The 11,625-nt window shown below is 42.0% G+C and overlaps 1 protein-coding gene across 1 annotated transcript; it reads right to left on the reverse strand.

The window, feature by feature from the left end:
• Nucleotides 1–225: 225 nt before the first annotated feature.
• Nucleotides 226–11,120, reverse strand: LOC129852836 (hydroxycarboxylic acid receptor 2-like). The gene is made up of 2 exons (XM_055918479.1): nt 6,561–11,120; nt 226–4,001 (listed from the first exon to the last, which is right to left on the reverse strand). The coding sequence occupies exon 2, from the start codon at nt 3,897–3,899 to the stop codon at nt 2,892–2,894; it is 1,008 nt and encodes a 335-aa protein (XP_055774454.1). The 5' UTR covers nt 3,900–4,001; nt 6,561–11,120; the 3' UTR covers nt 226–2,891.
• Nucleotides 11,121–11,625: the final 505 nt, after the last annotated feature.

The following is an 11,625-nucleotide window of genomic DNA, read 5'->3' on the forward strand; positions in this document are numbered from 1 at the left end:
ACTAGTAGAGACATCTTGCTTGTTGTGAAGACAAGTACTTTAGAGCTGTCTTCAATCTCTCTATGACAAAGGTTATTTGTCACGTGCACAGGCTACAACAGGTGTAAAAAAGGACAGTGACATTCACACCTTGAGAGCTCTTTCCAACACTGCTGTCATAATAAAAGTAATATAGATAATAGAAAATAGAATATAAAAATAGTTATTTTACATAACATTCAGGATTATCTTTATTGCCATTTCATTCATCACAAATGAACAAAATATCCAGATAGAAAAATATACACTCAGTGTACAAAACATTAGGAACACCTTCCTAATATTGCGTTGCAATCCCTTTTGTCCTCAGAACAGCCTCAATTTCGAGCATGGACTCTACAAGGTGTTGAAAGCGTTCCACAGGGATGCTGGCCCATGTTGACTCCAATACTTCCCTCAGCTGTGTCAAGTTGACTGGATGTCCTTTGAGTGGTGGACAATTCTTGATACACACGGGGAAACTGTTGAGCGTGAAAAACCCAGCTGCGTTGCAGTTCTTGACACACTCAAACCAGTGTGCCTGGCACCTAACACTATACCCCATTCAAAGGCACTTAAATCTTTTGTCTTGCCCATTTACCCTCTGAATGGCACACATGCACAATCCATGTGTCAATTGTCTCAAGGCTTAAAAATCCTGTCTCATTTGTCTCAAGACGTAAAAATCCTGTCTCCTCCCCTTCATTTACACTGATTGAAGTTCATTTAACAGGTGACATCAATAAGGGATCAAATCGTTCACCTTGATTCACCTGGTCAGTCTATGTAATGGAAAGAACATGTTTTGTACACAGTGTACAGTATACCATCACTCTAAGCACAGACATCACATAAAAATACCACTTTTATAAAGAACTGAGCAACACATACATTTGATTAAACATCTTGCTGTATGAACACTGTATTTGGTAGAAATGGTGTATTTGACGGACATATTAGTAAATCAAGACAAAAACATAATGTCGTTCTACAACATCACATGGTTGTGAAAATAATGTCAAATTCAGATGGAACGATTGCATTCTTTTTCCTATCTTTTTTTCACACTAACTGGTATTCAGCCATTTCAAGTACGTATCCCACATACAGTGGGGCAAAAAAAGTATTTAGTCAGTTCTCCCACTTAAAAAGATGAGAGAGGCCTGTAATTTTCATCATAGGTACACTTCAACTATGACAGACAAAATGAGAAAAAAAAATCCAGAAAATCACATTGTAGGATCTTTAATGAATTTATTTGCAAATTATGGTGGAAAATAAGTATTTGGTCACCTACAAACAAGCAAGATTTCTGGTTCTCAAAGACCTGTAACTTCTTCTTTAAGAGGCTCCTCTGTCCTCCACTCGTGACCTGTATTAATGGCACCTGTTTGAACTTGTTATCAGTATAAAAGACACCTGTCCACAACCTCAAACAGTCACACTCCAAACTCCACTATGGCCAAGACCAAAGAGCTGTCAAAGGACACCAGAAACAAAATTGTAGACCTGCACCAGGCTGGGAAGACTGAATCTGCAATAGGTAAGCAGCTTGGTTTGAAGAAATCAACTGTGGGAGCAATTATTAGGAAATGGAAGACAAACAAGACCACTGATAATCTCCCTCGATCTGGGGCTCCACACAAGATCTCACCCCGTGGGGTCAAAATGATCACAAGAACGGTGAGCAAAAATCCCAGAACCACACGGGGGGACCTAGTGAATGACCTGCAGAGAGCTGGGACCAAGTAACAAAGCCTACCATCAGTAACACACTACGCCGCCAGGGACTCAAATCCTGCAGTGCCAGACGTGTCCCCCTGCTTAAGCCAGTACATGCCCAGGCCCGTCTGAAGTTTGCTAGAGAGTATTTGGATGATCCAGAAGAAGATTGGGAGAATGTCATATGGTCAGATGAAACCAAAATAGAACTTTTTGGTAAAAACTCAACTCGTCGTGTTTGGAGGACAAATAATGCTGAGTTGCATCCAAAGAACACCATACCTACTGTGAAGCAAGGGGGTGGAAACATCATGCTTTGGGGCTGTTTTTCTGCAAAGGGACCAGGACGACTGATCCGTGTAAAGGAAAGAATGAATGGGGCCATGTATCGTGAGATTTTGAGTGAAAACCTCCTTCCATCAGCAAGGGCATTGAAGATGAAACGTGTCTGGGTCTTTCAGCATGACAATGATCCCAAACACACCGCCCGGGCAATGAAGGAGTGGCTTCATAAGAAGCATTTCAAGGTCCTGGAGTGGCCTAGCCAGTCTCCAGATCTCAACCCCATAGAAAATCTTTGAAGGGAGTTGAAAGTCCGTGTTGCCCAGCAACAGCCCCAAAACATCACTGCTCTAGAGGAGATCTGCATGGAGGAATGGGCCAAAATACCAGCAACAGTGTGTGAAAACCTTGTGAAGACTTACAGAAAACGTTTGACCTCTGTCATTGCCAACAAAGGGTATATAACAAAGTATTGAGATAAACTTTTGTTATTGACCAAGTACTTATTTTCCACCATAATTTGCAAATAAATTCATAAAAAATCCTACAATGTGATTTTCTGGATTTTTTCCCCTCATTTTGTCTGTCATAGTTGAAGTGTACCTATGATGAAAATTACAGGCTTCTCATCTTTTTAAGTGGGAGAACTTGCACAATTGGTGGCTGACTAAATACTTTTTTGCCACACTGTAGCTATGAAATGTTTCTGAATATAACATATGGCTTGTTAATTACAGCTGTAAAATTCCTCTGTCTAGTCTCCATTCAATTCACTGTCATGAGTATGTTCTCCTTATTAGGGCCTTCTAGAAGGTGGGGCCTGTCTCTGGAGGAAAAGGCCAGAGTTGCCTCCCTCACCCCATCTCCCCTCACCCATCGCTGGCCATGCTTCCCCGTCGGCTCAGCCTCAACTCCACCAGGCCCATCTTATTGATGGAGCTCTTGAGGGAGTTCTGGAACATGGAGCTGGATAAGCAGTAGATGACCGGGTCCAGGGCACTGTTAAGGTAGGTGAAGCCAATGGACAGGCTGAAAAGCTGGCCTGCCATTTTGTAGGAGACACAGTCCCAAGGTCTGAATGCCTTGATATAGAGCGAAACTAGGCCTGTGGCGATGCCAGGAAAGAAACACAGCACAAACACAGCCACAATTATCCCCACCACCCGGATGGCCCGCCGCACCTTCTTCACCTTGTCCAGCTGCCGTTGGCGCAGGATGCAGGCGATCCTGGCTGAGCAGAACAGCAGGAGCAGCAGGGGCAGGAAGAACTCCCCGACGAACACCATGTAGTGCAGCAGGATCGCCGGGGGAATCACGGTGTAGGAGCTGAAGCTGCGGCACAGGGAGATGTTGCCATGCTCCACTAGGAGGTTGGTGGCCAGCAGGGGGAGCCGCAGGGAGATCACTACCGCCCAGATGCCCCCCGCCACCATTCCCGCCTGAGTAGACGTCATGTGGTTGATGCGGTGGTGCGGATGGACCACCTTGAAGTAGCGGTCGAAGGCCACGCTAGTCATGAAGGCAATGCTTGCTGAACGGTTGACAGCCAGCATGAAGAGGTTGATCCGGCACCAGGCGTCGCCAAACACCCATTGTTCCCCACGGAGCAGGTTGTCAATGCGGAAGGGCAGGCAGATGAGAAGCATGAAGTCAGCCAGGACCAGGTTGAAGAGGAACAGAGTGTTGACCCTCCAGATCTTCAGATGGCAAGTGAAGATCCACAGGGCCACTACGTTGCCTGGCAGCCCCAGTAGGAGTTCTATAATCAGGACAGGAGGCAGTATGTCGGCCACCAGATTCTGAGCGGATGGGCAGTGCAAGGACTGGTTCTCTCTGCCAGTAGAGTTATCGTGTGCTATTGTAGCCATTTCAGCCATCGTTAGATTAAGTATGATTTCGCTTCCAGGAAACGTTGGATGTTGCCGTTTTTTTTCACAAAGTCCACCTCTTCCGCTTTTCAGAGCATCTCAGGGGAATATCTGTACAAACAAGGAAAATGTGAGAAAATTAGTACATTTTTAACTGGGTCATAAAAAAGTACATTTTTAACTGGGTCATGCGTTCAAGACAGAAACAGACAAATGTATTTTCTAAGAAATGTTCATTTTAATATCTTAATTTAACCTTTATTTAAAACTTCTTAGGCCTGAGATCCCGGTAACGGGATCGATATGACAACAGCCAGTGAAAGTGCAGGGCGCCAAATTCAAAAAACAGAAATCTCATAATAAAAATTCCTCAGACATACATGTGTTTTATACCATTTTAAAGGTAATCTTGTTGTTAATCCCACCAAAGTGTCCGATTTCAATTATGCTTTTCAGCGAAAGCACCACACAAGATTATGTTAGGTCACACCAAACCACAATAAGCACAGCCATTTTTCCAGCCAAAGATAGGACTCACAAAAAGCACAAATAAAGATAAAATTAATCACTAACCTTTGATGATCTTCATCAGATGACACTCATAGGACTTCATGTTACACAATACATGTATGTTTTGTTTCATAAAGTTCATATTTATATAAAAAAATCTGAGTTTACATTAACGCGTTACATTCACTAGTTCCAAAAACATCCAGTGATTTTGCGTAGCCACATCGTTTCAACAGAAATACTCATCATAAATGTAGATGATAATACAAGTTATACCCATTGAATTATAGATACACCTCTCCTTAATGCAACCGCTGTGTCAGATTTCAAAAAACTTTACGGAAAAAGCAAACCATGCAATAATCTGAGAAGGCGCTCAGAACAATAGTCAAATTAACCGCCATGTTGGAGTCAACAGAAACCAGAAATTACATGATAAATGTTTCCTTACCGTTGATGATCTTCATCAGAATGCACTCCCAGGAATCCCAGTTCCACAATAAATGTTTGATTTGTTCGATAATGTCCGTTATTTATGTCCAATTAGCTACTTTTGTTCGCGCGTTTAGTACACAATCCAAACTGACGACGCGCTTGCAGGTCCAGGCGAAAGTTCAGACGAAAAGTCATATTAAAGTTCGTAGAAACATGTCAAACTAAGTGTAGAATCAATCTTTAGGATGTTTTTATCAAAAATCTCGGGAGACACGGAGTTCTTTAAAATAGCAGGCCGGGGCTAGCAGAAGTGTCCTCACCGACGTTCGGCAAAGGCCGGTTGAGGGCACAATGGACGGAATTACATTGGCAGACCAGTCGTGATGGATCGGCGGGGCTCCGTGTCGACAAAGGGTCCAGGCCAATTGGCAAAAGAGGTATTGTAGCTGGAGTAATTTAATTTGCTAGCCGGGAGATGCGCATGGCTCGACGCTAACTGGTGCTAGCTTCGGGACAAGGGCATTAGCCACTCGGTAGCAGCTAGCCAGCTGCGATGATCCGATGCAAAGGTCCAGAGCTTACGACAGGAATCCGGTGATGTAGTGGCTTCTAGTCGTGTTAGTGAAGAGTACGGCAGGCATCAGCTGTGTAGCTGCTGATAATAATGTTTACATACTGCTTTACTCATCTCATATGTATATACTATATTCTATTCTACTGTATTTTAGTCAATGCACTCCAACTTTGCTTGTCCTAATATTTATATATTTCTTAATTCCCTTCTTTTACTTTTAGATGTGTTTGTGTTGTTGTGAATTGTTAGATACTGCACTGTTGGAGCTAGGAACACAAGCATTTCGCTACACCCGCAATATCATCTGCTAAATATGTGTATGTGACCAATAACATTTTATTTGATTTAAACAGTGACTTTCCATTTTTCCAATTAAACAATGTTCTGTTTTAAATTGAAATATTACACACCCTTTCACTTCTTTGTATATTCCAGCCTCACTTGCCATGCATTCAGAAACACACAGCATAGAATTAAACGATGTATGTTCTAAGCTCAAAATGGACTCCTCCCTTCAGTGCATGTTCACTGGAAATGCTTGCTACGTTTGCTTGTAAACACTGTATTTTTCATGAACAGCTGATGAAATTACCTTTTGATGTAGAAAACCACATTTCGAAACAACATAGTTATATATATATTGTTACGTTCCCCACAAAGAAAACCTAAAATTACGCTCAAACAGAAGGGGAAAGTAACAGAGTCACTGACCAACAACCAAAATGAAACAGGTGGGGTTTTAGGCGGGGTTCTGGAAGACCCTGGATCATAAAAGACACAACCCATAAGCGGCCACTAAATTTGCCCAAGAAGAGGCAAACAAAAGAAAAACCCACAACAAACTTAAAGACAGGAATCAAACCAAAAAGGTGGAGATAAACAAAATCTGGGAAATCAGAAAAAGGATTGTTTGTCTAGAAATCAAAATAGGGAGAGAGCCAACTAAAGGTCAACTAAAGACAACAGCTAGCTAATATTGCAAGTTATAGCATTGTAATAGTGTATGTGTCAGTTGTCTAAGGAGGACATTAAACTTAACCATCTAGTTATCGGTCGTGTCGTGGCATCCCTTTCAAACACACACCTCACACGTGTAATCATGACAATGTTTTAACATTTGAAAATATTTAGAATATGTATCCACTACTCACCAGTTGAGTCATGCCTTTGGGGTCAGTGTGAAAACAATCGGGTTTGAAAGGCAGTCTATGCTCCCCTCCACATATATGTATCTCCTCTCCTGTGTGTCTCCGCTGTTCAGGCTTTTCTGTTGGTTTAAAGAGGAACGTCTTGAGATTAACTTTAAGAATGACTTCCTCTGAGGACTGGCCAGAGCCAGTGTGACATCACAAACAGCAAGATCTCTGAGCTAATTCAGGAAGTTTTCAGTCACAGCCCAACCTTCATTTCTATGTCATCTGTCTCACCCACACCGTTTTATTTTTGTCTTCGTTTTGACATGCAACTGCTTGTTCACAGCCCTAGCTGATTTTGTTCCAAATACCAGTGAATCATGGTAAAGACTTAACATGAGATACGAGATGGTGAAATGGGCTGGCCTTATAGGAAGAAAACTAGGCATACATCTGGGGGATTTTTTTTTCCTGAGGCACACAGTTCCACTTTTACCCAAGAGTCAGCAAAAAAAAATCTAACCAAACTTGATTTGTCACCGCCGAATACAACAAGTGTAGACCTTACCATAAGAATTTGTTCTTAACTGACTTTCCTAGTTAAATAAAGGTAAAATAAATAAAAAATTTAAATGTGAAATGCTTACTTACAAGCCCTTAACCAACAGTGCAGTTCAAGAAGAGTTAAGAAAATATTTACCAAATTAGGTAAAAATTATTAAAAAAGTAACGTAATAACATAACAATAACGAGGCTATATACAAGGGGGCACCGGTACCAGGTCAGTGTGTGGAGCTACAGGTTAGTTGAGGTAATTTGTACATGTTATTGACTTGTTTATTGACTTGTTTATTGTTTACTCCATGTGTAACTCTATGTTGTTGTCTGTTCACACTGCTATGCTTTATCTTGGCCAGGTCGCAGTTGCAAATGAGAACTTGTTCTCAACTAGCCTACCTGGTTAAATAAAGGTGAAATAAAAAATAAAAAAAATAAAAAATGTAGGTAGGAGTGAAGTGACTATGCATAGATAATAAACAGGGAGTAGCAGCAGTGTACAAAACAATGTAAATAGTCCGGCGGTGAATTGATTAATTGTTCAGCAGTCTTATGGTTTGTGGGTAGAAGCTGTTGAGGAGCCTTTTGGTCCTTGACTTGGCGCTCCGGTACCGCTTGCCTTGCGGTAGCAGGGAAAACAGTCTATGACTTGGGTGACTGGAGTCTCTGACAATTTTATAGGCTTTCCTCTGACACCGCCTATTATATAGTTTGTGGATGGCAAGAAGCTTGGCCCCAGTGATGTATTGGGACGTATGCACTACCCTCTGTAGCGCCTTATGGTCAGATGCCGAGCAGTTGCCATACCAGGTGGTCACGCAACTGGTCAGAATGCCCTCGATGGTGCAGCTGTATAACTTTTTGAGGAACTGGGGATCCATGCCAAATCTTTTCAGTCTCCCGAGGGGAAAAAGGTTTTGTTGTGCCCTCTTCACGACTGTCTTGGTGTGTTTGGACCATGATATTTCGTTGGTGATGTGGACACCAAGGAACTTGAAACTCTCGACACGCTCCACTACAGTCCTGTCGATGTTAATGGGGGCATGTTCGGCCTGCCTTTTCCTGTAGACCACGATCAGCTCCTTTGTCTTGCTCACATTGAGGGAGAGGTTGTTGTCCTGAGAACACACTGCCAGTTCTCTGATCTCCTCCCTAAAGGCTGTCTCATCATTGTTTGTGATCAGGCCTACCACTGTTTTGTTGTCAGCAAACTTAATGATGGTGTTGGAGTCGTGTTTGGCCACGCAGTTGTGTGTGAACAGGGAGTTATTGAGGTGGCTAAGTACACACCCCTGAGGAGCCTCAGTGTTAAGGGTCAGCGTGGCAGACGTGTTGTTGCCTACCCTTATCACCTGGGGGGCGGCCCATTAGGAAGTCCAGGATCCAGTTGCAGAGGGAGGTGTTTAATCCCAGGATCCTTAGTTTAATGATGAGCTTTGTGGGCTCTATGGTGTTGAATGCTGAGCTGTAGTCAATGAACAGCATTCTCACGTAGGTGTTCCTTTTGTACAGGTGGGAAAGGGCAGTGTAGACTACGATTGAGATTGCATGCGAATTGAAGTGGATCTAAGGTATCCGGGAGGATGCTGTTGATGTGAGCCATGACCAGCCTTTCAAAGCTCTTCATGGCTACCGACCGGTAATCATTTAGTCAGGTTACCTTTGCTTCTTTGGGCACAGGGACTATGGTGGTCTGCTTGAAACATGTAGGTATTACAGACCCGGTCAGGGAGAGGTTAAAAATGTCAGTGAAGACACTTGCCAGTTGGTCCGCGCATGCTTGGAGTACACGTCCTGGTAATCTGTCTGGCCCCGAAGCTTTGTGAATGTTGACCTGTTTAAAGGTCTTGCTCACATCGGCTACCGAGAGCGTTATCATACAGTCATAAAGAACAGCTGGTGCTCTCGTGCATGCTTCAGTGTTGCCTGCCTCGACGCAAGCATAAAAGGCATTTAGCTCATCTGGTAGGCTCGCGTCACTGGGCAGCTTGCGTCTGGGTTTCCCTTTGTAGTCCGTAATAGTTTCCAAGCCCTAACCACATCCGACGAGCGTCATAGTCGGTGTAGTAGGATTCAATCTTAATCCTTTATCGACACTTTGCTTGTTTGATGGTTTGTCTGAGGGCATAGCCAGATTTCTTATAAGCCTCCTGATTAGTGTCCTGCTCCTTGAAAGCGGCAGCTCTAGCCTTTAGCTCGATGCGGATGTTGCCTGTAATCCATGGCTTCTGGTTGGGAAATGTACGTACGGTCACTATGGGGATGACGTCATCAATGTACTTATTGATGAAGCTAATGACTGAGGTGATATACTCCTCAATGCCATTGGATGAATCCTGGAACATATTCCAGTCTGTGCTAGCAAAACAGTCCTGTTGCGTAGCATCCGCGTCATCTGACCACTTCCATTATGGTCAGATTTACCAAATGGAGGTCGGGGGAGAGCTTTGTATGCATCTTTGTGTGTGGAGTAAAGGTGGTCTACATTTTGTTTTCCTCTGGTTGCACATGTGACATGCTTGTAAAAAAAAATGGTTAAACTGATTTAAGTTTGCCTACATTAAAGTCCACGACCACTAGGAGCGCCGCTTCTGGATGAGCATTTTTTGTTTGCTTATGGCCTTATAGAGTTGGTTGAGTGCGGTGTTAGTGCCAGCATTGGTCTGTGGTGGTAAATAGATGGCTATGAATAATATAGATGAGAACTCTCTTGGTAGATAGTGTGGTCTACAGCTTATCACAAGGTACTCTACCTCCGGCAAGTAATACCTCGAGACTTCTTTAATATTAAACATTGCGCATCTGTTATTGACAAAAAGGACAACACAGTCAAGGTATTGGAGTGGCCATAACGACGCCCTGCCCTCAATCCTATAGAAATTTGTGGGAAGAACTGAAAAAGTATGTGCGAGCAAGGAGGCCTACAAACCTGACTCAGTTACACCAGTCATGTCAGGAGGAATGGAACAAAATTCACCCAACTTATTGTGGGAAGCTTGTGGAAGGCTACCCGAAATGTTTGACCCAATTTAAACAATTTAAAGGCAATGCTACCAAATACGAATTGAGTGTATGTAAACTTATGACCCACTGGGAATGTGATGAAAGAAATAAAAGCTGAAATAAATAATTCTCTCTACTATTTTTTTGACATTTCACATTCTTAAAATAAAGTGGTGATCTTAACTGACCTAAGACAGATCATTTTTACGAGGCTTGAATGTCAGGAATTGTGAGAAACTGAGTTTAAATATATTTGGCTAAGGTGTATGTAAACTTCCGACTTCAACTGTATATATACAGTTGAAATCGGAAGTTTACATACACGTAGGTTGGAGTCATTAAAACTCGTTTTTCAACCACTCCACAAATTTCTTGTGAACAAAATATAGTTTTGGCAAGTCGGTTAGGACATCTTCTTTGAGCATGACACAATTAATTTTTCCATCAATTGTTTACAGACAGATTATTTCACTTATAATTCACTGTATAGCAATTCCAGTGGGTCAGAAGTTTACATACACTAAGTTGACTGTTCATTTAAACAGCTTGGAAAATTCCAGAAAATGATGTAATGGCTTTAGAAGCTTCTGATAGGTTTATTGACATAATTTGAGTCAATTGGAGGTGTACCTGTGGATGAATTTCAAGGCCTACCTTCAAACTCAGTGCCTCTTTGCTTGACATCATGGGGAAGTCAAAAGCAATCAGCCAAGACCTCAGAAAACAATTGTTTGTAGACCTCCACAAGTCTGGTTTATCCTTGGGAGCATTTTCCGAACACGTGAAGGTATCACGTTCATCTCTACAATATAGTATGCAAGTATAAACACCATGGGACCACGCAGCAGTCATACCACTCAGGAAGGAGAAGCGTTCTGTCTCCTAGAGATTAACTTACTTTGGTGCAAAAAGTGCAAATCAATCCCAGAACATGTATTTTGCTAAGGTGTATGTAAACTTCCGACTTCAACTGTATATATATACTGTATATATATATGTTCAGTACCAGTCAAAAGTTTGGACACACCTACTCATTCCAGGGTTTGAGTAGGTGTGTCCAAACTTTTGACTAGTACTGTATATTTACGTTACTGGTCAAAAGTTTTAGAACACCTACTCATTTAAAGGTTTTTCTTTATTTTTTTACTATTTTCTATATTGTAGAATAATAGTGAAGACATCAAAATTATGGAATAACACATATGGAATCATGTAGTATCCAAAAAAGTGATAAACAAATCAAAATATATTTTATATATGAGATTCTTCAAATAGCTACCCTTTGCCTTGATGACAGCTTTGCACAATCTTGGGATTCTCTCAGACTTTGCATGGAATATCAGAGGCATTCAATAGGAAAGCATGTATTGAAACCATGTGTTTCCCCTTTGAGTCACAGCTTTAACATTCATTGCACTTGGTAAGGAGCGTCAAAAGATTGGCAAATATTTTTGCCAATATAAGACATACCGACATACATACAATCAAACATGGGTGGTGCTACAAATACAGTAGTAAGCAT

Source organism: Salvelinus fontinalis, chromosome 1 (genome assembly GCF_029448725.1).
Source record: "Salvelinus fontinalis isolate EN_2023a chromosome 1, ASM2944872v1, whole genome shotgun sequence".
NCBI lineage: Eukaryota > Metazoa > Chordata > Actinopteri > Salmoniformes > Salmonidae > Salvelinus > Salvelinus fontinalis.